The sequence below is a fragment of the Dasypus novemcinctus genome, chromosome 7 (genome assembly GCF_030445035.2).
Source record: "Dasypus novemcinctus isolate mDasNov1 chromosome 7, mDasNov1.1.hap2, whole genome shotgun sequence".
In the NCBI taxonomy this organism is placed as follows: domain Eukaryota; kingdom Metazoa; phylum Chordata; class Mammalia; order Cingulata; family Dasypodidae; genus Dasypus; species Dasypus novemcinctus.
Genome location: NC_080679.1, coordinates 10,087,665 through 10,115,372, shown reverse-complemented (window position 1 = coordinate 10,115,372; position 27,708 = coordinate 10,087,665). Strand labels below are relative to the sequence as shown.

Genomic DNA, 27,708 nt, shown 5'->3' with positions numbered 1-27,708 from the left:
GGACACTTGGGTTGTTTCCATCTTTTGGCAATTATGAACAATGTTGCTATGAACATCAGTGTGCAGCTGTCGGTGTCATAGTTTTAGTTCTTCTGGATATATTCCTAGCAGAGGAATTGCTGGATCATATGATAGTTCTGTACGTAGCTTCCTGAGGGACCGCTAAGCTGCCTTCCACGGAGGGTGCACCATTTTACAATCTAGCCAAAGTGAAGGAATGTTCCTATTTCTCCACATCCTTTCCAGCACTTATTGTTGTCTACTGTTTTTTCTTTTTCTATAATGGCCATTCTATGCAGTGTTAGATAATATCTCATTGTTGCTTTGATTTACATTTCCCTAAGAGCTAGGGATATGGGCCGTTTTTTCATGGTTTTTTTTTTTTTTTTACGTTTGTATTTCTTCTTTGGAAAAATGCGTTTAAATCTTTTGCCCATTTTTAAATTGGATTGATTGCTCTTTTATTGTTGAGTTGCATGATCTTTTTATGTACTATGGAAATCAAACCCTTATTGGCTATGTGGCTTCCAATATTTTCTCCCATTAAATGGGCTGCCTTTTCACCTTTTTGATGAAGTCCTTTGAATCAGAGAAGTGTTTAAATTTGAGGAAATCCCATTTATCCATTAATCTTTCATTGCTTGTGCTTTCAGTATAAGGTTTAAGAATCCACCACCTATCACCAAGTCTCAAAGATGTTTCCATACATTTTCTTCTAGGAGTTTTATGGTTCTTGCTTTTATATTTAGGTCTTTGTTCCATTTTGAGTTAGTTTTTGTATAAGGTGTGAGATAGGGGTCTTCCTTCCTCCCTCCCTCCCTCCCTCCCTTCCTTCCTTCCTTTCTTTCTTCTACGGATATCCAGGTCTCCCATCACCAGTTGTTGAATAGTCTGTTCTGGGTCATCTGGGTGGGTGTGATCGGCTTGTCAAATATCCCTTGGCCATAGATGTGAGGGTCTGTTTCTGAACCATCAATCTGGTTAAAATTGGTCTGTGTGTCTCTCTTTATGCCAATACCCTCCTTTTAGTCACTGTAGCTTGGTACTATGATTTCACGTCGGGAAGGGAGAGCCCTCCAACCTTACTTTTCCTTTTTAAGATGTTTTTGGCTATAGGGGGCCTCTAGCCCTTCCAGCTAAATTTGGTAATTGTTTTCCATTTGTTTATAAATGCTGGTGGAATTTTTATTGGGATTGAATTGAATCTGTATGTTAATTTGGTTAGAACTGACATCTTAATGGTATTTAGTCTTCCAATCCATGAGCATGGAATGTTCTTCCTATTATATAGGTCCATTTTGATTTCTTTTAGCAATGCATTGTAGTTTTCTGAATACAAGTGCTTAACATCCTTGGTTAAGTTTATTCCTTATTCTTTTAGTTGCTATTATGAATGAAATTTTTTTCCAGACTCCCTCCTCATATTGTGCTTTATAATTGTATAGAAACATCACTAATTTTTGCATATTGATCTTGTGTCCTGACACTCTAGTGAAATCATTTATTAGCTCTTTTTTTTTTTTTGAAAGACTTATTTATTTCTCTGCCCCCCCCCCCAGTTGTCTGTTTCCTGTATCTATTTGCTGCATCTTCTTTGTCCGCTTCTGTTGTTGTCAGCGGCACGGGAATCTGTGTTTCTTTTTGTTGCATCATCTTGGTGTGTCAGCTCTCCATGTGGGCAGCACCATTCCTGGGAAGGCTGCACTTTCTTTCGCACTGGGCGGCTCTCCTTATGGGCACACTCCTTGTGCGTGGGGCTCCCCTACACGGGGGCACCCCTGCGTGGCAGGGCACACCTTGTGTGCATCAGCACTGCGCATGGGCCAGCTTCACACGGGTCAAGGAAGCCTGGGGTTTGAACTGCGGACTGGGCCAGCTCCACAAGGGTCAAGGAGGCCCGGGGTTTGAACCACGGACCTCCCATGTGGTAGAAGGATGCCCTAACCACTGGGCCAAGTCGGCCGCCCCATTTATTAGCTCTTATAGCTTGGTTTTAGATTTTTCAGGACTTTCTAGATATAGGATCATATCATTTTCGAATTGTGAAAGTTTTACTTCTTCCTTTCTGATTTGGATGCCTTTTATTTCGTTTTCTTCCCTGATTGTTCTAGCTACAGCTTCTAGCTCTGTATTGAACATTATTGGTGACAGTGGGTATCCTTGCCTTTTCCCTAATTTCAACTGGGAAAGCTTTCAGTCTTTCACCTTTGAGTACAATGCTAATTGTGGCTTTTTCTTACAAGGGCTATATCTTAAAAGAAAGTTTCCTTCAATTCCTATCTTTTGCAGTGTTTTAAAAATATTTTTGTAGTATTTTTTATCAAGAAAGTATGTTTGTTAAATGCCATTTCTGCATCAATCAATAAGATCATGGGATTTATCCACTTTGATTTATTAACGTAGTGAATTAGGTTAATAATCAGTAGGTGAAGTCGCTGCCACACCTTGTCTTCCACTTCCGTTTTTGGAAATAGGGTTTCCAACTCCAGCGGCGGAATAACTCCTGAAGCAATTTGCCCTGCCGGCACTGGCCTCTGCGCTGTGGAGTGCTCTATTCACAGAACTTCTCTGCAGAGGGACAGTTTCCTCCTTCCATACTTCCAAGGATATTGCAGGATGCTCTTCTGGTCTCTTGCGGCACCCAAACAATGCTTTAGATAACTCTGGGTGATTGTTAACTGCACTGTAGCAGGAACAGACTCTAGGAGCGCCTTACTCTGCTGCTACCTTGGCTTCCCCTGATCTCCATTCTTTTTGACCAAGTCATGCAAATCTATTCTACTTGATCATTTTCCTTTATTCATGTATTTTAAAATTATAAATATACATGTCCCTGTTAGGTTTGTAAAAATGCTTAAAAGTAGAAAGGCATTCAGAATGAATTGCCGGTATTTTCTTTTAGTTTGGCCATGGAAAATGTTCTCTGGAGTTAACTGCATTGGTTCAAATCTTCACTGCCGTTTTCCTAGCTCCATAATCTTGATGACAATCAGTACCTGATAAATAAATCACCCAATAAATATTATCAATTACCATTATCATTAGTACAGTTTAAATATTGCCCAGTGGACAAGGTGTGTCCTCTGGAGACTTGCTGTCTGCCCCACTTAACCTTAAGGATCCATGAGCCTCGTGGTCCTGGATGCACCTGGACCCATTGCAGTCTCAACTACTCAATCTCTGCAGTTATTTTCTTGTTCATCCTGGCATCTGTTATTTCTTGTAGACTTTTATTTATAGGTTAAGCTCTTCAAATACAAGGTATTTATCAAAATGTCTGCACTTATTTCTGTTTTTCCTGTAGAAATGTTGGTGTCAATTTACTTAGTACATAAAATTTAATTTACTCAAAAACTTCATAATGAATTATACATGATAGGTACAATATTTTCATCTCATTAAAATTTTTTTCAAAAAATTTTGAGATTGTCACTGTACTCATTTGGTTTGGTTTATGCTTAGACTCCTTTCGCAGCTTTTGTTGTTCTCTCTAAGATGAAAGATGGAAGTCAGTCTTTCAATGTGTGCTCTATGTCTTTTTTTTTTTAATTTATTTATTTATTTCGCCCCACCCCCACCCCGGTTGTCTGTTCTCTGTGTCTATTTGCTGCGTCTTCTTTGTCCGCTTCTGTTGTTGTCAGTGGCACGGGAATCTGTATTTCTTTTTGTTGTGTCATCTTGTTGTGTCAGTTCTCCATGTGTGCGGCACCATTCCCGGGCAGGCTGCACTTTCTTTCGCACTGGGCGGCTCTCCTTATGGGGCGCACTCCTTGCATGTGGGGCTCCCTTACGCGGGGGACACCCCTGCGTGGCACGGCACTCCTTGTGCGCATCAGCACTGTGCATGGGCCAGCTCCACACGGGTCAAGGAGGCCCAGGGTTTGAACTGCGGACCTCCCATGTGGTAGACGGATGCCCTAACTACTGGGCCAAGTCCGCCACCTCTATGTCTTTTTTAACCTTGTATAAATTATTTCATTTACTCTTGTAATTAGACCTTCACAATCAAAGTTGTCTTTTCACTGTGTTTTGTTAGTGTGAAATAAAGTTGTAGTTATAAGCAAAAGCTGGTTGCTCAGGGAATGATAATTGTATATTGAGTTTAACAGAAATAAAAGAATATTTGTCTTAAAATGGAAGACTGTTATATAGCCTCTTCACCATGCAATTACATTGTAAAATTTTTTCAGATTTCAAAAGTCAAAATTACTTGTACTGTTTGAGCTTTAAGAGTGGACTGTTTAAGTGCAACATTATCAATATCAGCTCCTTAACAGAAAAAAGCAAAGTGACCTATGATGTCTCGCCTGGAAGAGGGAATTGAGACTTACACTTAACATGAAAATCATGTATTAGACTCCTGCAGGAAATTCTTCAGGATACCTTATCCAACTCTTCTTCACAGTCCTAACATATCGCTTTGAAGAGGCCTGATAAGTCTTTCTCCTTGGCAGACTCATTTTCCCAAATCATGGAAGTAGAAGTTTGCACATATGCATAACATGATGATAGAAAATAAGATCTAGTAAATTAGATTTTAAATTTCGGTTCTAAGTCTCCTCTTCGATACCAGTAGATAAGTATGCAGGCAGAAATGCTGCTCAAAGCGATGCAGAAGGCAACAAATACATTCAGTGGTTTTGGAGGTAGCTGAGGGAAACAAAAGCCCTGATCAGTGTTACCAGAAGCAGTAAAGATGATAAGCCTCCCACAACGAAATGGATGATTCGATCCTTGGCGGACGCCTCTCCGAACAGACGTCTGTCGCCCAGGCCACTGGTGCCATAGTTTCTGGCAGAAAAGCCCTCCACTTCTGGGTGTCTCCCCTCTCCCCCCGCCACTGGAAACCCAGCAACATTACCTCCCGTGGTCTCGCGCCGACAACTCCAAACGCCTCCCATTCACCGAGCACTCAGAGCCGGAACCGCAGGTCAAGTCGGGGAAGGTCCCCAGGGCGGGTGGGCGCTCAGGCGCGGGGCCGAGGCCGCTCCGCCCGAGCCCGGCTTGGTCCACGTCGGGAGCAGCCCCGCCTTCCCCGCCGCCCACGGGGGCGAGTCCTGGCCGCGCGGGCGTCCGGGCGCGCAGGGGCGCGGGCGAGAGGCGCGGGGAAGGCGGGGACCTTGGCGCGGGCGCAGGGCTGGCGTGCGGGCTGGACGCTGCGCCAAGGTCTTTCTTTCTTAAGCTAAGGGCTGACGACAGATTGAGTTATTTTATTGGTTTTCTCAAAGAAACACCTTTTGGATTTATTCCTTCTGCTCTTTTTTTTTTTTTTTTGGCTGTTTCATTAATTTCAGCTTAAAATTCAAAAATTATCTCCTCTTGCTTGGAAGCATTATCGTGTTGAAGGCTATAAATAAAACCTTTTCTATGCCCCTTAGGTTTGGGTGTGCATTTCTCTCCCTTTCACTATTCTTAAAGAGAATTTTAATTTCAGTTTTTGATTTCCATTTTTATTCAGTGCATTGTCTAGGAGGTATTTCTTAATATCCAGAGTAGAGACTTTTGTCTTTTCCATTATTTTCCCCTAATCATTCTGGATTGCAATTAGAGAATTTTTGGGGGAGAAGTTACTGGTGTTAGACTTGTGGTTTTTTTTTAAGGTACCGGTGCCGAAATTGAACCTGGGACCTTGTATTTGGGAAGCCGGCGCTCAGCCACTGAGCCACCGTTGGCTCCCTTGCGTTCATGTTTTTGTTTTGTTTGCTAGTTGCTTGTTTTTCTGTTTTTTGGTTTTTGTTTTTGTTATTTGGATGTACTGGGTACTGAACCTGGGACCTCCCGTGTGGCAAGCAGATGTTCAACTGCCTGAAGTATGAGTATTAAGTCATCTCATCAGCAATGATGACATGTGTCATCAAAACAGCTCTGTATTTTGTACTTTCTGGTGTGGCCCTGATCAACTTTGAAGGGGAAAATTTTACTGAGTTGGCTTTCTTAAATCAGTGTAACAGAGTTTCAAGAGGCACAGAGGAAAGAGTTGTAAAGTGATGGGGTGGTGTCATGGCCAAGGGAGGGTTTGTCATTGGAGACGAGGCATCATCATCCCCTCAGAACTCAGTCACAACCTGAGAGACCGTGGTTCAAGGGGGGAGTGGAAGGGAGGAAATGAAATCAGTGTCCACACTGATTGGGCAAGTGGATGAAAAATAAGAGTGGACAAGGACGTTAACATATGAGACAGTGGACAAGCATGTTAGAAAATAGTGTTTAAGAATGTTTGAAAATGAGTGGACAAAAGAAAAAAGAGTGGACAAGGATGTTAACATATAAGTAAGTGGATGAGGACATGCGCCCGAGAGGGTGGTAGGGTCAGGGGAGTTCGTTGAAGAGGGAAGCCTGGCCTTGTACTGTGTGGAGACAGAAGGGTGTGCCCATGGGGAAAGGGAGTGTTTCTTCTATAATGATTAACTTAAGGAGAGCGTTCTGTCCTCCAATCACACTCCATCTTGCTCAATGCCTCGGTGATAAGAGTAGGTGAAGAAACCAAGGTAGAGGGCACAGGCTGAGTGGAGAGCCAGCCGAGCCCGGATTCTTCTGAGATGGCGACCGGCCTCCAGGTTCCCCGGTGGCTGCTCCCGGGGCTGCTGCTTTTCCTGGGCTTCGGGCCCTGGGCCCAGGGTGGGAAGGTGCTGGTGGTGCCCATGGATGGCAGCCACTGGCTCAGCATGCGGAAGGTCGTGCAGGAGCTCAGCGCCAGAGGCCACCAGGCCGTGGTTCTCGCACCGGAGGTGAATATGCACATAAAAGAAGACGACTTTTTCACCCTGAAAACCTATGCCACGCCATTCACCCAGGAAGAACAGGATCATCTCATCACAGTCCAGAGTCAGTTCATTTTTGAACGAGAACATTTCCTAAAGAGAGTTTTTAAAAGTATGACAATGATGAAAAATGCAGTTAGGCTTTTTCAAAGGTCTTGTGCAGCACTACTGCAGAGCAAGGACCTTCTCAGGTCCCTGAATGCCAGCTCCTTTGATGTGGTTCTCACAGACCCCGTTTTCCCCTGTGGGGCATTGCTGGCTAAGTACCTGTCAGTTCCTGTGGTGCATTTTTTGCGCATGATTCCATGTGACTTTGATTTTGAGGGCACACAGTGTCCCAACCCGTCTTCCTATATTCCTAGGATGTTAACAATGAATTCAGACCACATGACTTTCCTGCAAAGGGTCAAGAACATGCTCTACCCTCTGGCTCTGAAATGTATTTGCCATATTACTTTCACGCCCTTTGCAAGCCTCGCCTCTGAGCTCTTTCAGAGAGAGGTGTCCTTGGTGGAGATTTTCAGCCACGCTTCCGTGTGGCTCTTCAGAGGAGACTTTGTGCTGGACTACCCCAGGCCCATCATGCCCAACATGGTCTTCATTGGAGGCATAAACTGTGCCCACAGAAAGCCACTGTCTCAGGTGGGTATCAGCGCCTTTTCCCAGTCACGACTCCAGGGGGAACACATTTTTAAAAAACTTTCTGTCAAGACCTTACTTATCTAGCAAGCTTTCTCACGATTTCTCTTTCTCTTTGCAATAATCTTTGGGGAGATACATTAATAAAGTGTCTTCAGTAGTGTAGTTAAGGTTTGGCATGGCCCCTGAGAGGAAGGAGAGGCAGTGGTGAAGTTCTGTCATTTGACCGACAAGAACGGTGTGGCTCAGCCAAGACGGTCCATTTGCAGAGGCACTGCCATCGTGGCTGTGTAGATTTCTTCTGTCCTGTGAGAGCAGCAAAACGGATCCATTGGGGAACTGATCCCTCTGTGGAACGTTGATTTCAGGTGTTCAATAGAAGGAAGTAGGAGCCAGCAATCGCATTTGTTAACTGGGTAGGTTTTAGAGGTCCTGCCTTTGAAAGCATGGAGATGTGGTTACAAGGGGACCTCGGCAGTCCAAAGGGAAGGCGTTTCAAAGAGGTTGAACATGTTAGGTGGAAGTGAGACAATTCTAGACAGGAAAGACTGGGGTTCATGATCCTGAATAGCAATAATGAAGTGCAACTTTTTTGAGCTTTTCTAACAGGGTTTTTTCCCTGACCTGGAGCTGGTGCCTGGAGTAGAACCTGGGGATGTTCCAGATCTATGAAGGCATAAAGAAAGTGCATGTCCAATAGATTTTTTTACTTGGGACACTGAAATCAGAGGGTGGTGGTGGGGTCAGTGAACTCAAGTTAAGAACCCAGTGAAGAGGGTATCAGTGTGGTAGAGAAATGAGTCTAGTAAGCGAAGGGTTTTAGGAGGGGCTGAGCAAACCACCAAACTATCCCACCCCACCCCAAGTTTCCTAGCTAGAAACGACTGCTTTATCAGTCATTTCAGAGGCATCTTTATTAGCCCTCAGTACTTGGGTTATTTGCTTGAAATAGGATTCTTGGGGACTGGATTTTGTTTCTTAATGTGCTGAATAAACTACCACTGTTATTGGAAAAGCAGCCCATTTACAACCTATTCATTGAATTTTTATTACTTTTTATGAGATTATGTCCTTCTTAGTTGTGCTTTTCCTTGTTTTTATTAATGTATTATTTTAAAGGACTCTAATCTGCATCCTTTTTAAAATACGTTTTTTTAAATTAGAAGATGTCATTCATACACAAACATGCATAAACAATAATTGTATAGTAAAAGTTGTGAACTTACAAAATAAACATGCATAACAACATACAGGGGTCCCATTTTTCACCCCACCACCACCACCTTGTGTTTTTGTGAATCATTTGTTATGAACTATACAAAAGCATTGTCAAAAAGTTACTATTAGCTATAGTCCCTAACTTACATTTGGTACATTTTCCCCCACAACGCAGCCTATTTTATAAAAATATGTCTTTATTACAGAGTTTGTGAACTTACAAAACAATTAAGCACTTGTGTCGAATTCGCATGCCACATTCCTTCATCAACACACCACACTATGGTTGAAAGTTACAGATTATGAGATAATATCATCAGACTATTACCATAAACCATGGTCCATAGGGTACATTTGGCATATTTTTTTCCATACCGTCCCCATTATCAGCATAGTACCTATTCCGCAATGATGCAAGAATATTATAGCAGTGCTGTTAAGTACAGTCCATAGGTCATACCAATTGTATTTTTCCCATGATGCTCCATATTCCCACTACCATGCAATAGTGATGTATACCCCCTCTAGCTCACAGAAGGACACTCTTGCATCTGTACCATCACCCGCAATTCTCATCCACCTCTGGGTTCACTGTGTTATTCAGTCCCTTGATTAGTCTCTTGCTTTCATTCAATTGACATTTACTTCTCCTGACTACCCTTTTCAACCATAATTCCATTTATAAACCAGCTGCTCTTAATTTTAATGTGCTACCATCAACTCTATCCATTTCCACACTTTTACAGTCAAGTTAATTAAAACTTCTACAGACATTAAGAACAAGTAGTTCTTCTTAACCCTCCTCTTATCCCCTAATAGCCATACTCTAGTTTTTAGCTCCATGTGTTTATTCTTCATATTTAGGTCATGCTAATGAGAACATGCCATATTTGTCCTTTTGTGTCTGGCTTATTTTGCTTAGCATAATGTCTTCAACTTTCATCCATGTTATCACATGCCCAATTTCCTTTTTTCTTACTGTAGCATAGTATTCCATCGTATGTATATACCTTGTTTTATTTATCCATTCTTTGGTTGATGGACACTTGGGTTGTTTCCATCTTTTGGCAATTATGAACAACACTGCTATGAACATCAGTGTGCAGCTGTCTGTTTGTGTCGTAGTTTTTAGTTCTTCTGGATATATTCCTAGTAGATGAATTGCTGGATCATATGGCAATTCTATACTCAGCTTCCTGAGGAACCACTAAGCTGCCTTCCACAGAGGCTGCACCATTTTACAGTCCCACCAACAGTGAAGGAGTGTTCCTATTTCTCCACATCCTTCCCAGCACTTATTGTTGTCTATTTTTTTTTCTTCTTTTAAATGGCCCTTCTATGCAGTGTTAGATGATAGCTCATTGTTGTTTTGATTTGCATTTCCCCAACAGCTAGTGTTATGGAACATATTTTTCATGTGCTTTTTGTCCATTTGTATTTCTTCTTTGGAGAAATGACTGTTTAAATCTTTTGCCCATTTTTAAATCGGATTGCTTGCCCTTTTATGGTCAAGTTGTATGATCTTTTATGTAGAATGGAAATCAAACCTTTATCGGGTATTGGTTTCCAAATATTTTCTCCCATTCAGTGGGCTGCCTTTTCACCTTCTTGATGAAGTCCTTTGAATCACAGAAGTGTTTAAGTTTGAGGAGGTCCCATTTATCAATGTTTTCCTTTGTTGCTTGTGCTTTTGGTATAAGGTTTAAGAAGCCACCACCTACCACCAAGTCTCAAAGATGTTTCCCTACATTTTCTTCTAGGATCTTTATGGTTCTTGCTTTTATATTTAGGCCTTTGATCCATTTTCAGTTAATTTTTGTATAAGGTATTAGATAGGGATCTTCTTTCTTTTGGCTATGGATATCCAGTTTTCCTTGTGTCATTTGTTGAATAGACTATTCTATCCCAGCTGGATGGGTTTGACCAGCTTGTCAAATATCACCTGGCCATAGGTGTGAAGGTCTATTTCTGAAACATTAATTCAGTTCCATTGATCTGTGTGTCTGTCTTTATGTCATTACCCTGCTCTTTTTTTTTTTTCCACCACTGTAAGTAGGTACTTTGATTTCAAGTCTGGAAGTGAGAGCCCTCCATCTTCACTTTTCCTTTTTAAGATGTTTTTGGCTTTGGATCCTCTTACCCTTCCAGCAATTTTGTAATTGTGTTTTCCATTTGTTTAAAAATGCTGGTGGAATTTTTATTGGGATTGCATTGAATCTGTATATAAATTTGGGTAAAATTGACATCTTAATGGTATTTAGTCTTTCAATCCTTGAGTATGAAAAGTTCTTCCAATTATTTAGGTCTTTTAAAAAGGTCTTTTAAAATTTCTTTTAGTAATGCATTATAATTTCCTGAATACTAGTGCTTTATATCCTGGGTTAAGTTTATTCCTAAATATTTGATTCTTTTAGTTGCTATTGTAAATGGAAATTTTTTTCCAGAATTCCTCTTCAGATTGTGCATTACAATCGTATAGAAACAACACTCATTTTCGCATGTAGATCTTGTATCCTGACACTACTGAAGTCTTTTATTAGCTCTAAGAGCTTGGTTGTAGATTTTTTGGGACTTTTTCGATATGGGATCATATCATCTGTGAATAGTGAAAGTGTGATTTTTCCTTTCTGATTTGGATTCCTTTTATTTCTTTTTCTTGCCCGATTGCTCTAGCTAGAGCTTCTAGCACTATATTGAACAACAGTGGTGACAGTGGGCATCCTTTTCTTTTCCCTAATTTCAGTGGGAAAGCTTTCAGTCTTTCACGATTGAGTACAATGCAAGCTGTGGGTTTTTCTTACATGGCCTTTATCATGTTAGAGAATCTTTCCTTCAATTCCTATCTTTTGGAATATTTTAAAAAATATTTTTGTAGTATTTTTTATCAAGAAAGGATGTTGTATTTTGTTAAATGCCTTTTTGCACCAGTCGATAAGATTGTGTGATTTTTCCTCTTTTATTTATTAATGTGGTAAATTATGCCGATTGATTTTTTTGTTGAAACATCCTTGCATATTTGGTATAAAAGCCACCTGATGATGATGAATAATTCTTTTAATGTGTGGGTGGATTCGATTACCAAGTATTTTATTGATGATTTTTGCACCCATGTTCACTAGGAAAATGGGTTTGTAATTTTCTTTTTTTCATAATATCTTTATCTGGTTTTGATATTCGGGTGAGATTGGCTTCAGAGAATGAGTTTGGTAGTATTCCTTGTTGTTCAAGGGTTTTTTTGAAGTGCTTGAGTAAGGTTGGTATTAAATTTTCTTTGAATACTTGGTAAAAATCACCTGCGAAGCCATCTGGTTCTGGGCTTTTCATTTTGGAGAGCTGTTTGATGACTTTTCAATCATTTACTTGTGATTGCTTTTTTGAGGCCTTCTCTTTCTTCTAGGGTCAGTGTAGTTTGTATGTACACCTATAAAAATTTTTCCATGTCATCTACATTGTCTATTTTTTTGGCGTAAAATTGTTCATTGTAGCCTCCTATGATCTCTTTTATTTCTGTGGGGCCAGTAGTAATGTTCCCGTTTTCATTTTTTATTGAATTTATTTGCATCTCCTCTCTTATTTTCTTGGTCAGTCTAGCTAATGATCTGTTGGTTTTGTTTATCTTCTCGAAGACACAACTTTTGGTTTGCTAATTCTATTTTTTTTTTGGTTGTTGTTCTAAATCTCATTTATTTCTGCTCTGATCTTTGTTATTTCATTCCTTCTACTTGCTTTGGGATTAGTTTGCTGTTCTTTCTCTAGTTCCTCCACCTATGTGGTTAGGTCATTGATTTTAGCGCTTTCATCTCTTTTAATGTAAGCACTCAGGGCTATAAATTTCCCTCTCAGCACTGCCTTTGCTGCATCCCTTAGATTCTGATATGTTTTGTCCTCATTGTCATTCATCTCAAGATATTTATTGATTTCTCTTGAAATTTCTTCTTTGACCTACTGATTATTTAAGAGTGTGTTGTTTAATCTCCATATGTAAGTGAATTTTTCCTTTCCTGCCTGTTGACTTCCAACTTTATTCTATTATGATCAGAGTAAGTGCTTTTCAACTTGTTGAATTTATTGAGATTGGCTTTGTGACCCAACATATGGTCTATTCTGGAGAAAGATCCATAAGCCCTTGAAAAAAATGTGTATCCTGATGTTTTAGGTTGCAGTGTTCTGTATATGCTTATTTGGTTTAGTCCATTTATCATATTATTCAAGCTCTCTGTTTCTTTATTGATCTGCTGCCATCCAGTGCTGAGAGTGGTATATTGAAGTGTCCAACTATTATTGTAGAGATGTCCATTTCTCCAGTTTTGCCAGTGTTTGCCTCATATATCTTGGAGCATCTTTATTAGGTGATTTACAATTATGATTGTTGTTCCTTCCTGGTGAATCATCCCTTTTATTAATATTTAATGTCCTTCCTTGTCTTTATTAAGAGTTTTGCATTTAAAGTTTATTTCATTTGATATGAGTATAGCTACCCCACTGTTTTTTTGGTTACTACATGTGTGGACATCTGTTTCCAACTTTCACTTTCAATCTTTTAGTGGTCTTGTGTCTAAGATGAGTCCTTGCAGACAGCATATAGGTGGCTCATAGCTTCTTATCCATTCATCAATCTGTGTGTTTTGATTAGGGAGTTTAATCTGTTAACAGTCAATGTTATTATTGCAAGGCAGTTCTTATTTCATCCATTCTGACCTTTGGGTTTTATCCGTCATTTTATTTTCACCACTCTTTGACACATTTAGATAGTGTTACAGATACGATCATCACTTCTAGACTTTCTTCCTAGCCTCTTTCTCCTGTCTTTTCTTTTCAGGCTGTAACACTCCCTTTAGTATTTCCTGCAAAACTTGTCTTTTTGTTATAATCTCTCTCAGTTTCTTTTTACCTGTGAATATTCTAAGCTATCCCTCACTTTTGAAAGATAACATTTCAGGATATAAAATTATTGGCTGGTAGTTTTTCTCTTGAAGTATCTTAAATAAAATATATTATACCTCTGACTTCTTGCCTCCATGGTTTCTGATGAAAAGTCAGCACTTCCTCTTATTGGGTATCCCTTATATGTTATGAGTTGCTTTTCTCTTGATGCTCTCACAAGTCTCTCTTTATCTTTGGCATTTGACATTCTGATTACTATGTGTCTTGGAGTTGGTCTATTTGGATTTATTCAGATGAGAGTATGGTGTGCTTCTTGGACATGGATATCTATGTCCTTCAATTGGGTTGGGTAATTTTCTACCATTATTTCTTCAAATATTCCTGATCCTTTTCCCTTCTCTTCTCCTTCTGGGACATCCCTGACATGTATGTTTGCACATCTCCTTCTGTCGTTTAATTCCCTGAGACCCTGTTCAATTTTTTTCCATTCTTTTCTCCATATGTTCTTTATTATGTTCACTTTCAGAGGCCATGCTTCAAACTCACCAGTCCTTTCTTCTACCTCCTAAAATCTCCTGTTATATGCCTCCAGGGTATTTTAAAATTTCATTTACTGCAACTTTTATTCCCATAAGATCTGCTATTTTTCTATGTATGCTTTCAAATTCTTCTTCGTGCTCACCCTACGTTGTCTTAATATTATTAATCTCTTGAGCCATCTCATTGGATTTATTAAGATTTGTTTGAACATCTATGATTATTTGTCTCAACTCCTTTATGTCATCTGCAGGCTTATTTTGTTCCTTTAACTGGGCCATATTTTCCTGTGTCTTGGTATGGATTGCAACTTTTTGTTGGTGTCTTTGCATCTGGCTTACTAGACATATTTTTTTCTGGGTGGAGTTTCTCCCTTTAGTTTAGGGCTTTCTTGTCTTTTCTTCCTTGCTGGTTGTGTAGTAGGAGCCAAGGATGTAATTGGTGTTGTAAACTATGGAGGCTTACTCTGCCTACATTGCCCCAGGAATTTATGAAGCTTCTACCTTTCTCCTCTGCCATGGGTAAGGAAGAGCTGCAGCAAGGTGTAATGATCCAAGCTGTGCAGGAAAAGTCTGTCTGTAATTGCCCAGAGAAACTGATGAAGCTTCACACCCCTTCCTTCCCTACCTGGGGCAGGGATGAAGATGCAGTTGTGGGTAGAAATTTATGCCATGTGGGTCCAAAATGACTACAGTTGCCCAGGTAAACTGACATAGTACCAGCTGTCTCCTGCCTACTGGGAGTGGGGATGGACCCTCTGGAGTGCCCAACAATCTAATCCGTGTGGTCAAATATGCTTGCAGTTGCCCTGAGATGTTGAGGGAGTACTATCCCTTTCACTCTTTAGGTGGTGGGAGCAGATCCACCAACACCCAACAGTTCAGTCCCTGTAGGCTAAAAGTACCCACCATTGCCTGGAGAGGCTGAGGAACACCAGCATCCTCCTATCCTATTGGGTGGTGGGGGTGGAACCATGAACACAGATTAGTTCAGTCCCTTTAGGCTGAGAGCACTTGCCATTGCCCAGAGAGGCTGAGGAAACACCAGCCTCCTTCTATCCTATTAGGGCATGGGTTTGGATCCATAGGCATCCAACAGTCTGGTCTGTGCAGGCTGAAAGTGCCTTCCATTGCCTGGAAAGTCTGAGGAAACACAAGCCCTCTCCCATATTACTGGGTGGTGGGGTGGATCCTCATGCATCCCACAATCTGGTCCATGCAGGCCGAAAGTGTCTGCCATTGCCCGGAAAGGCTATGGAAACATGAGCCCCTTCTTTCCTATTGGGGCTGGGGGTAGATCCACAAGTACCCATTAGTCCAGGCTGTGTGGGCCAAAAGCACCTGCAGTTACCCAGAGAAGCTGGGAAACACATTCCCTCTCTTGTCCTTTCGTGGGTGAGGGTGGAGCCACAAGTGTGTAACAGTCAAGTTTGTGCAGGCCAAAAGTGCCTGCAGTTGACTTGAGAGGCTGAGGGAATACTAGCCCTCTGCTTTTCTAAGGTGGGGAGGGGGCAGAGGTGGAGATGGAATTGAAGGCACTCAGCAAACCCATTTTGTGGGCTGAAAATGCCTGCAGTCACCTGGAGAGGCCGAGGAAACCCAGCTCCTCTCCTATCCTATTGGGATGCAGGGATGCAGCCCCTGTGTCCGACTATTCAGTCTGTGCTGGTCAAAAGCACCTGCAGTGGCCTGGAGAGCCTAGTGCAGGTCCCAACAGCTTCCTCTGCTGGAGGTGGTGCTGGAGCCTAGGCAGGGCAGCAGTTGGATCTTGGTGGAAAGGAGCCAGTCCCTTCATTATGATTTTCAGTCAGCCAGGCTTCCCCTCATGCCGAGGATGGAGTCAACATGGTGGCTACCGGCCTCTTTCCAACTTGGGCAGGTTCAAACTTTAGCTGTTCCTACGATTATACTTTAACCAGCCAAGTCCACTGATCGGTAGCTGAAGTTGTTGGTCAACTATCTCTTCCTTCCCTGTTTTTGGGAAATGGAGATTTCAACTCCAGCCACAGAACAGCTCCTGAGGTGGCTTGTGGCACTAAAGTAGGATGATCAGCCTCTGCTGTGTAGCTTGCAGTTTCCTAGAGAGGTGGTGCAGGTCGTCCCAGTTTCCTCCCTGCCGGAGGTAGGACTGGGGTTAGGCAAGAACTACAATCAGGTCTGGATGGAAAGAAGCTGGTCGCTACCAGCACTGTGATTTCCAATCAGCCGAGCTTCTCCTCATGCCAGGGGCGGAGCTAAAATGGCAGCTACCGGACTCTTTGTTACTTGGACAGGTTCAAACTTTAGCTGTTGTTATGATTATAGTTTAGTCTGCCAAATTTACTAATCAGTAGCTGAAGTCACTGCCATACTATGTTTTCCTCTCCCATGTTTGGTAAATGGAATTTCCACTTCCAGTCATGGAATAGCTCTCAAGGTGGCTTGTGCCACAGGCACCGGCCTCCGCAGCATGGAGTGCTCTACTCAGGAATCTTCTCTGTAGTCTCCTCCTTCTATACTTCCAAGGATGTTGCTGGATGCTCTTCTGGTCTCCTGGGGCCCACAAACAGTGCTTTAGATGGCTCTGAGTGATTACTAACTGCCCTGGAGGAGGAACTGAACTTTGGAGCTAGTTACTCTGCCATCTTGACTTTTCCTAATCTCCATTCTTTTTGATCAAATCATGCAGTATCTATTCTACTTGATTGTTTTCCTTTATTGATGTCTTTATAAATTATAAATATATATACACTTATTAGATTTGTAAAAATGTTTAAAAGTAGAAAGGCATTTAGAATAAATCATTGATATATTCTTGTAGTTTGCCCATGTGAAAATGTTGTCTGTAATTAACTGTATTGGTTCAAATCTACATTGCCTTTTTCCTAGCTTGATGACCTTGATGGCAATCAGTACCCAATAAATCACCCAATAAATATTATCAATTACCATTATTATTACTACAGTTTACATATTGCCCAGGTCAACAAGGTGTGTCCTCTGGAGACTGACTTTCTGCCCTACTTAACCGTAAGCCCCAAGAGCCTCATGGTCCTGGATCCAGCTGGACCCTTTGTAGCCTCAACAACTCAATCTTTTTTTTTTTTTTAAAGATTTATTTATTTATTATTTAATTTCCCCCCCTCCCCTGGTTGTCTGTTCTTGGTGTCTATTTGTTGCGTCTTGTTTCTTTGCCTGCTTTTGTTTCTTTGTCCGCTTCTGTTGTCGTCAGCGGCACAGGAAGTGTGGGCGGTGCCATTCCTGGGCAGGCTGCACTTTCTTTTCACGCTGGGGGCTTTCCTCACCGGCGCACTCCTTGCACGTGGGGGCTCCCCCACGCGGGGGACACCCTTGCGTGGCACGGCACTCCTTGCGCGCATCAGCACTGCGCATGGCCAGCTCCACACGGGTCGAGGAGGCCCGGGGTTTGAACCGCGGATCTCCCATATGGTAGACGGATGCCCTAACCACTAGGCCAAAGTCCGTTTCCCAACAACTCAATCTTGGTAGTTATTTTTTTGTTTATGTAGGCATCCATTTCATGTGCAGATTTATATTTGTGGGTTAAGATCTCCAAATACAAGTGTATTTATCAAAATGTTGCTATTTCTATTTTTCCTTTAGACATGTTGGTGCCAATTTACCAGGTGCATAAAAGATCATTTACTCAAAAATCTTCATAATGTATTATACATGATAGTTAAAATATTTCCATTGCATTGAAATTTAAAAAAATTTTTTGAGATTGTCACCCTTATTAATTTGGTTTGGTTATGCTTAGACTCCTATTAGTAGCTTTTGTTATTTTCTCTAAGATGAAAGATCAAAGTCTAAGTCTTTCATATCTTTGTTCCCTATCTTTCTTTCTTAATCTAAAGCTATATGAAAATTGAATTATTTTATTGGTCTTCTCAAAGAAATAACCTTTGGATTTTATTCTTTCTGCTCTTTTTTTCCTCTTTCATTAATTTTGGCTTAATTTTTGTTAATTATCTCATCTTGCATTGAAGCATTATAGTGTCAAAAGCTATAAATAAAACCTTTTCTATGCCTCTTAGCTTTTGACATACATCTCTCTCCCTTTCATCGTTCTTTAAGAGGATTTTAATTTCAGATTTTGATTTCCATTTTCATTTAAGAGGCTGTTTCTTAATTTACATAGAGTGGAGAAAAAGGGCTTTCCCTTTTTTTCTCTTAATTATTTTGGATTATAATTTGAGGTACTGAATTGAGGATTGATCCTGGGACCTCATATGTGGGAAGCTGGTGTTCAACCACTGAGCCACATTTGGCTCCCCTACTTCGTTCTTTTGTTTTGTTTGGTAGATCCTTGTGTTTGTTGTTGTTGTTGTTGTTGTTTGCATGTTTGTTCATATTCTGGATGCACTGGGGATGGGACCTGGGACCTCCCATGTGGGAAGCAGATGCTCAACTGCTTGAGCCACATCCACTCCCTGAAGTATGAGTGTTATGTCATCTCACCAATAATGATGACATGTATCATCAAAACATCTTTGCATTTTGTACTTTGTAGTGTGGCTCTGATCAAGTTTTAAGGTGAAATTCTACTCAGTAGGCTTTCTTAAATCAGTGTAATAGTGTTTTAAGAGTCACGAAGGAAAGTCCTGCAGGAGCGATGGGATGGTGTCCTGGCCCACAGAGAGTTTGTGGTTGAGGACGAATAATCATGATCCCCTCAGAACTCAGTCACAACCTTAGAGACTGTGGTTGAAGAGGGCAGTGGAGGGGAGGAAATGAAATCAGCATCCACACTGACTGGGCAAGTGGATGAAAAATAAGAGTGGACAAGAACATTAACAAATGAGACAGTGGACGAGGATGTTAAGAAATGAGAGAGTGGATGAGGATGTTAACTAATGACAGAGTGGACGAGGACATGGACCCAAGACTGTGGGGGTCAGGGAGTTTTATTGAAGAGGGAAGACTGTGTAGAGACGAAAGGGTGTGCCCATGGGGAACGGGAGTGTTTCTTCTATAATGATTAACTTAAGGAGGGCCTTCTGTCCTCCAATCACACCCCAGCTCGCTCAATGCCTCGGTGATAAGATACGTGAAGGTAGAGGGCACAGGCTGAGTGGAGAGCCAGCCGAGCCCGGATTCTGCTGAGATGGCGACCGGCCTCCAGGTTCCCCGGTGGCTGCTCCCAGGGCTGCTGCTTTTCCTGGGCTTCGGGCCCTGGGCCCAGGGTGGGAAGGTGCTGGTGGTGCCCATGGAGGGCAGCCACTGGCTCAGCATGCGGAAGGTCGTGCAGGAGCTCAGCGCCAGAGGCCACCAGGCCATCGTCCTCGCACCGGAGGTGAATATGCACATAAAAGGAGACGACTTTTTCACTCTGAAAACTTATCCCACGCCGTTCACCCAAGAAGAGTTTGATCATCTCATGAATAGCAACAGAGACACAGCTTTTGAACAAGTACATTTTCTGGAGACATTTTTTAAAAGTATAACAGTGCTGAAAAATATAGCTATACTCTTTCAAAGGTCTTGTGCAGCGCTACTGCAGAGCAGGGACCTTCTCAGGTCCCTGAATGCCAGCTCATTTGATGCGGTTCTCACAGACCCCGTTTTCCCCTGTGGGGCATTGCTGGCTGAGTACCTGTCAGTTCCTGTGGTGCATTTTTTGCGCATGATTCCATGTGACTTAGATTTTGAGGGCACACAGTGTCCCAACCCGTCTTCCTATATTCCTAGGATGTTAACAATGAATTCAGACCACATGACTTTCCTGCAAAGGGTCAAGAACATGCTCTACCCTATGGCTCTGAAATATATTTGCGATGTTTCTTTCAAGCCCTTTGCAAGCCTCGCCTCTGAGCTCTTTCAGAGAGAGGTGTCCGTGGTGGATATTTTCAGTTACGCTTCCGTGTGGCTCTTCAGAGGAGACTTTGTGCTGGACTACCCCAGGCCCATCATGCCCAACATGGTCTTCATTGGAGGCATAAACTGTGCCCACAGAAAGCCACTGTCTCAGGTGGGTATGAGTGCCTTTTCCTGGTCAGGTTTCCAGGTTGAGCACATTTTTAAAGAAATTCTCATTGAAGAGTTTACTTATCTAGCAATCTTTCTCACAATTTCTACTTCTCATTCTCTTGTAACAATCTTTGGGGAAATACATGATTAAAGTGTCTACAGTAGTGTAGTTAAGGTTTGGCGTGGTCCCTGAGTGGAAGGAGAGACCGGGGTGAGGGTCTGTAATATGACTGGCAAGAATGGTGTGGCTCACCAAGACTGTCCATTTGCGGATGCACTGTCATCATGGCTGTGTAGATTTCTTCTGCTCTGTGAGAGCAGCATAACAGATCCATCTGGGGAACTGATCTCTCTGAGGATTGTTGCTTGCAGGTGTTCAGTAGAAGGACAAAGGGAACCACCAAATTACACTTGGTAACAGGGTAGGCCTTGGAAGTCCTGTCTTGGAAGGCATGGAGATATGGTTACAAGGGGACTTCACCAGTCAAAGAAGTAGACATTTCAAAGAGGTTGAACGGGTTAGCTAGAAGGGAGACAATGGTAGAGAGGGAAGATTGGTGTTCATGATCTGGGAAAGCAATGATGACGTGCCACTTTCCTGAACTTTTTTTTTTTTTAATTAAAGTTAATAGATCACAAAGAGTGTTACATTAAAAAACATTAAAAAAACAAAAAACATAAGAAGTTCCCATATAGCCTGCTTCCCACCCCACCCCATCATTTTTGTAAATTGTATTTTTTTGAAGATATATACATCACACACAAAAAATGTTACATTAAAAGCTCCCATATACCCCCTCCCCCCCCACTCCTCCCACTCCAACAATCTCCTCCATCATTGTGGCACACTCATCGTACTCGGTGAACACATTCTGGAGCGCTGCTGCACCACATAGATAATAGTTTACCCTGTAGTTCACACTCGCCCCCAGTACATTCAGTAGGTTAAGGCAGGATATATAAAGTCCATAATCTGACATTGCAATATCATTTAGGACAACTCAAAGTCCCCAAAATGCCCCCACATCACATCTCTTCTTTCCTCTCCCTGCCCTCAGCAACTACTGTGGTCACTTTGTCCTCCTCAATGCTACAATTTCTTCTGTTACTAGTCACAGTAGTTTTACAGTAGAATATCAGTAAGTCCACTCTAACCCATATTTTATTCCTCCATTCTGTGGAGTTCTCCAAGGCATAGGGGACATAAAAATGTTTTGATATATGCTGGGTATTTTTATAGTAGTTACAGTTACAAACATCAACTGAGAGAGTACTGAGTTCCTACCCAGGGGAGCTCTGTCGTATTCCTCAATAGAACAACAATAATCCCCCAAGTGCAACGACAAAGACCAACAAGGAAGGATGGTCCAACAATGAGCCCTTGATGCTGGTGACTATGCTTATGAGCCTGTGTGCCTGAAATATGAATTAAGCCTAGAACTGCAGGGTGCCTCAGAGTTACCTCCTGAAAGTCTCTATGTTGCTCAAATGTGGCCACTCTCTAAGCCAAACTCAGCATGTAAATGCATTATCTTCCCCCCAGCGTGGGACCTGACTCCTGGGAAGAGGCTCCCTAGCGCCAAGGGATTACTACCAATCACTAAGAGTCAACTCAGGGCAGCAGAATATCTCAGCCTACATATTGGATCAAGTGTTAAAAACTGCTTTTTGTCATTGAATAAAAGGGGAAAATGGCAAAGACAAATGAGTTTATATGGCTGAGAGTCTTCCAAAAAGAGGAGGTCATCAGAGGGGCCACACTTACGCACATCTCAGCAAGACCCCAGAGAGAGCCAAAGTAGATACAACCCTAGGTGCTGGTTCTCCTGAAGCCTATGGGGATCCACAGGGTATATGGTCATAGCAGTTGGACTTGGAGTTCTGTGCCATGTCAGAGGGCCCTTTGGAATTTGTGCTCCTGAGTGTGATGAAGCTGGACTCAGACGTGACCTTCCTATACATGCCTCTTGTCACTTTTATTGAACCTGTGGTTTGTGCTAGGGAAGGTGCATACTCAGGGGACTTGAATCTCTGGACTGCCCGTGTGCCAGCTGGGTCCCGAGCCTCAGCAGAGTTGCAGCTCCTACTTTCTGGTTCACTGAACTTACCCAGGTCACCTAACAGGGAGATGAAAATGGTCAACCACCACACCAGGGAATCAAGAGTGCCAACAACTGCAAGCAGAGGAATTGCATCCATCATCCATGTGGAACCTAAGCCCCCTCCTGATCTAGAGGTAGAGTGGACAGCACCACCCCAGGGTTCTGAGCTTTTTGACAGGATGGTCCCTGACCTGGAGTTGGTCCCTGGCGTAGAACGTGGGGCTGTTCCAGAGTTGGGAAGGCATCATGAAAGTGCATGTCACATGGGTCTTCACTTGGGACACTGAAATCATCAAAGGATGGTGTTGAAGTCAGTGAGCTCAGATTAAGACCCCAGTGAAGGGGGGGTCAGTGTGGAAGAGAAATGAGTCTAGTAGGCAGAGGATCTGAGGAGGGGCTGAGCACACCACTGAACCATCCTGCCCACCCATGTTTTCTAGCTAGAAGTGACTGCTTTACCAATAATTTCAGAGGCATTTTATATTAGCCCTTACTATTGGGGCTCATCTGCTTGAAATATAGTTCTTGGGGACTGGATTTTGTTTCTTAATGCACGGAGTAAACTGTTGCCTTTATAGGGAAACCAGTCTATTTATGTCCTGTATACTGAATTTATATAACTTATATGATGTCAGGTCTTTTATAGTTGTGTTCTGCCTTCTTGTTGTTAATGCATTATTATGAACGACTCTAATCTGCATTTTTTTGGATCAGATCATGCAGTATATATATTCTATTGATTATTTTCCTTTATTTATGTATTTTTAAATTATAAATATATATGCACCTATTAGATTTATAAAAATGTTTAAAAGTAGAAAGGCATTTAAAATGAATTGTTGGTGTTTTCTTTTAGTTTGCTCATGTGAAAATGTTCTCTGGAGTTAACTGCATTTGTTCAAATCTTCACCACCTTTTTCCTAGCTCGATGTCATTGATGACAATCAGTACCTGATAAATAAATCACCCAATAAATATTATCATTATTATTACTACAGTTTAAATATTGCCCAGGTGGGCAAGGTGTGTCCTCTGGAGACTGGCTGTCTGCCCCACTTAACCTTAAGGTTCCATGAACCTTGTGATCCTGCATCTACCTAGAACCTTTGCAATCTCAACAAATCTACCTCAGCAGTTATTTTCTTGTTTATCCTGGCATCTGTATCTCTTGTAGACTTGTATTTGTGGGTTAAGCTCTCCAAATACAAGTGTATTTCTGTTTTTCCTTTAGACATGTTGGTGCCAATATACTTGGTTCATAAAAGATCATTTACTCAAAAATTTTCATAATGTATTATAGTTGATAGGTACAATATATATATTTTAAAGATTTATTTTTTATTTCTTTCTCTCCCCTTCCCCGCCCCCCCAAGTGGTCTGCTCTCTGTGTCCATTCACTGTGTGTTCTTCTGTGTCCGCTTGCATTCTTGTCAGTGGCACCGGGAATCAGTGTCTCTTTTTGTTGCATCATCTTGCTGCATCAGCTCTCTGTGTGTGTGATGCCACTCCTGGGCAGGCTACACTTTTTTCACACGGGGCGGCTCTCCATATGGGGTGCCCTCCTTGCGTGTGGGGCTCCCCTATGCGGGGGACACCCCTGTGTGGCACGCGCTCCTTGAGCACATCAGTACTGTGTGTGGGCCAGCTCACCACATAGGTCAGGAGGCCCTGTGTTTGAGCTCTGGACCTCCCATGTGGTAGGCGGATGCTCTATCCGTTGAGCCAAATCCGCTTCCCAGGTACAATTTCTTTTAAAATTATGAGATATTGCCACCTGTACTCATTTAGTTTGGTTTACGCTTAGACTCCTTTTAGTAGGTTTTGTTATTTTTCTGTAAGATGAAAGATCAAAGCCTATCATATGTTTGCTCCTTTTCTTACTATGTTAAGCTAACGACTTATGACAGACTGAATTATTTTATTGGTCTTCTCAAAGAAACAACTTTTGGAATTTATTCTTTCTGTTCTCTTTGTTTTTCCTTAATTTCAGCTTATTATTATTTTTTTTGTTAATCATCTCATCTTGCATTGAATCTTTATAGTGTTGAAGGCTATAAATAAAATTTTTTCTATGCCCCTTAGGTTTTGGTATACATTTCTCTCCCTTTCATCGTTCATAAAGAGAATTTCAATTCAGGTTTTGATTTCCATTTTTATTTAATGAGTATCTAAGGTGCTGTTTCTTAATTTACATATAGTTGAGAGTTTTGGCCTTTCCCTTTTTCCCCCCAATTATTTTGGGTTATAATTAGAGAAGTTTTTTGTGAAGTCACTGCTTTTTTGTTTGTCTGTTTGTTCTGAAGTACTGGACTGGTGATTGAACCTGGGACCTCCTATGTGGGAAGTCAGCACTCAGCCATATACCACCTCTGCTCTCCTGAGTTGGTTTTTTCATTTTGCTTGCTTGTTGCTTGTTTTTTGGTTTGTTTGTTTTTTGGATGCACGGGGAACCGAACACAGGACCATGCTTGTGGGAAGCACGCGATCAACTGCTTGAGCCTCATCTGTGCCCTGAAGTTGAATATTATATCATCTCATCAATAATGCCTTCTTGTGTCATCTTTTTTTTTAAAGACTTATTTTTATTTATTTTTAAAATTTATTTCTCTCCCTTTCCCTGTCCCCTCTCCCGCCCTCCCCCCATCTGTCTGCTCTCTGTCCATTCGCTGTGTGTTCTTCTGTGTCCGCTTGCATTCTTGTCAGCGGCACCCAAAATCCCATGTGGTAGGTGGATGCTCTATCCATTGAGCAACATCCATTTCCCAATACAATCCAAAGTACAAAGTACAAAGCTGTTTTGATGACACAAGAGGAAAGTGGATTTGGCCCAATGGGTACGGCATCCGCCTACAACATGGGAGGTCCAGGGTTCAAACCCAGGGCCTTCTGACCCATGTGGAGCTGGCCCGTGAGCAGTGCTGATACATGCAAGGAGTGCCCTGCCACACAGGAGTGTCCCCCGTGTAGGGGAGCCCCATGCACAAGGAGTGTGCCCCCTAAGGAGAGCCACTCCATGTGAAAAAATGCAGCCTTCCTAGGAGTGGCGCTGCACACACAGAGAGCTGACACAGCAAGATGACACAACAAAAAAGAGACGCAGATTCTGGGTGCCGCTGACAGAAATGCAAGCGGACACAGAGGATCACACAGTGAGTGGACACAGAGAGCAGACAACTGGGGGCAGTGGGGAGAGGGCGAGGAAGGGGAGAGAAATAAATAAAATAAATCTTTAAAAAAACCAGTTTCGTACTTTGAACTTTGTATTGTAACTCTCATCAACATTTATTTTTTATATTTTTAAGACAATTTTATTTGAAATTCTTCAAGGAAAAAACACCCACATTGTTTTCCTGGAAATAACATTAGATTACAAATTAGAAAACACCTAGTCAAATTGGCTCTGATCAACTTTTAAGGTGAAAATTTTACTGGGTAGGCTTTCTTAAATCAGTGCAATAGGTTTTTTTTTAATCTTTTTTTTTTAAGACACATGGATCACACAAAATATTACATTAAAAAATACGAGGTTCCCAGATACCCTCACTCCCCATTCCACCCCCGCTCCTCAGTGTAATAGATTTTAAGAGGTACAGAGGAAAGAGTTACAAGAGTGATAGGATGGTGTCACGGCCCACAGAGAATTCCTGGTTGGGAATGAGGCATCAGGAACTCCTCAGAACTCAGTCACAACCTGAGAGACCATGGTTCAAGAGGAGACTGGAGGGGAGGAAATGAAACCAATCCATGCAAATTGGGCAAGTAGATGAAAAATAAGAGTGGACAAGGATGTTTAAAAATACGAAAGTGGACGAGGACGTGGACCCGAGAGGGTGGAAGGCTCAGGGGAGTTTCTTAAAGAGGGAAGACTGGTCTTGTCCTTTGTGGAGAAAAAAGGGTGCATCCCTAGGTGAAAGGGAGAAGTTTCTTCTATAATGATTAACTTAAGGAGGGCGTTCTGTCCTCCAATCACACTCCATCTTGCTCAATGCCTCGGTGATAAGAGTAGGTGAAGAAACCAAGGTAGAGGGCACAGGTTGAGGGGAGAGCCAGCCGAGCCCGGATTCTACTGAGATGGCGACCGGCCTCCAGGTTCCCCGGTGGCTGCTCCCGGGGCTGCTGCTTTTCCTGGGCTTCGGGCCCTGGGCCCAGGGTGGGAAGGTGCTGGTGGTGCCCGTGGAGGGCAGCCACTGGCTCAGCATGCGGAAGGTCGTGCAGGAGCTCAGCGCCAGAGGCCACCAGGCCATCGTCCTCGCACCGGAGGTGAATATGCACATAAAAGGAGACGACTTTTTCACTCTGAAAACTTATCCCACGCCGTTCACCCAAGAAGAGTTTGATCATCTCATGAATAGCAACAGAGACACAGCTTTTGAACAAGTACATTTTCTGGAGACATTTTTTAAAAGTATAACAGTGCTGAAAAATATAGCTATACTCTTTCAAAGGTCTTGTGCAGCGCTACTGCAGAGCAGGGACCTTCTCAGGTCCCTGAATGCCAGCTCATTTGATGCGGTTCTCACAGACCCCGTTTTCCCCTGTGGGGCATTGCTGGCTGAGTACCTGTCAGTTCCTGTGGTGCATTTTTTGCGCATGATTCCATGTGACTTAGATTTTGAGGGCACACAGTGTCCCAACCCGTCTTCCTATATTCCTAGGATGTTAACAATGAATTCAGACCACATGACTTTCCTGCAAAGGGTCAAGAACATGCTCTACCCTATGGCTCTGAAATATATTTGCGATGTTTCTTTCAAGCCCTTTGCAAGCCTCGCCTCTGAGCTCTTTCAGAGAGAGGTGTCCGTGGTGGATATTTTCAGTTACGCTTCCGTGTGGCTCTTCAGAGGAGACTTTGTGCTGGACTACCCCAGGCCCATCATGCCCAACATGGTCTTCATTGGAGGCATAAACTGTGCCCACAGAAAGCCACTGTCTCAGGTGGGTATGAGTGCCTTTTCCTGGTCAGGGTTCCAGGGGGAGCACATTTTTTTTTTAAACTTTCATTGAAGAGCTTACTTATCTAGCAATCTTTCTCAAGATTTCTACCTCTCATTCCCCTTGCAACAATCTTTGGGGGAATAATGTATTAAAGTGTCTATAGTAGTGTAGTTAAGGTTTGGCATGGTCCCTGAGAGGAAGGAGAGGCAGGGGTGAAGGTCCATAATTTGACTGACACGAACGTTGTGGCTCAACCAAGACTGTCCAAAGGTAGAGGCACTGTCATCCTGGCTGCGCTGGGGGACTGATCTCTCTGGGGATTGTTGCTTGCAGGTGTTCAGTGAAGGAAAAAGGTACCAGGAAATTACACTTGTTAATAGGGTAGATTTGCAGGTCCTGCCTTGGAAGGCATGGAGATAAGGTTACCAGAGGACCTCAGCAGTCCAAGGAAGTAGATGATTCAAAGAGGTTGAACAGGTTAAAGTGGAAGTGAGATGATGCCAGAGAGGAAGGGCTGGGGTTTGTGACCTGGGAAAGCAATAATGAAGTGCAGGTTTTCTGAGGTTTCTGGCAGGTGGTCCCTGACCAGGAGGTGGTCCCTGGAGTAGAATGTGGGGCTCTTTCAGACTTGGGATGGCATTATGAAAGTACATGTCAAGTAGG

General features: G+C 42.4%; 1 protein-coding gene and 2 pseudogenes across 3 annotated transcripts in view; all 3 read left to right on the top strand.

Annotated features, from left to right (window-relative positions):
• The window catches only part of LOC101436400 (UDP-glucuronosyltransferase 1A10), a 107,416-nt gene that overhangs the window by 39,021 nt on the left and 40,687 nt on the right, over positions 1–27,708 (top strand). The window contains exon 1 of one of the 3 annotated variants that reach the window (XM_004471467.5): positions 26,118–27,045. The exons of the other annotated variants lie outside the window; for them this stretch is intronic. Within the exon in view, the coding sequence (XP_004471524.1) occupies positions 26,182–27,045 (864 nt within the window). The 5' untranslated portion in view covers positions 26,118–26,181. Of the gene's footprint in view, positions 1–26,117; positions 27,046–27,708 lie in introns of those variants that run through there. 3 annotated transcript variants of the gene reach the window in all.
• Positions 5,426–7,900, top strand: LOC131279100 (UDP-glucuronosyltransferase 1A3 pseudogene; annotated as a pseudogene).
• LOC139439293 (UDP-glucuronosyltransferase 1A3 pseudogene) lies at positions 18,287–20,174 on the top strand (annotated as a pseudogene).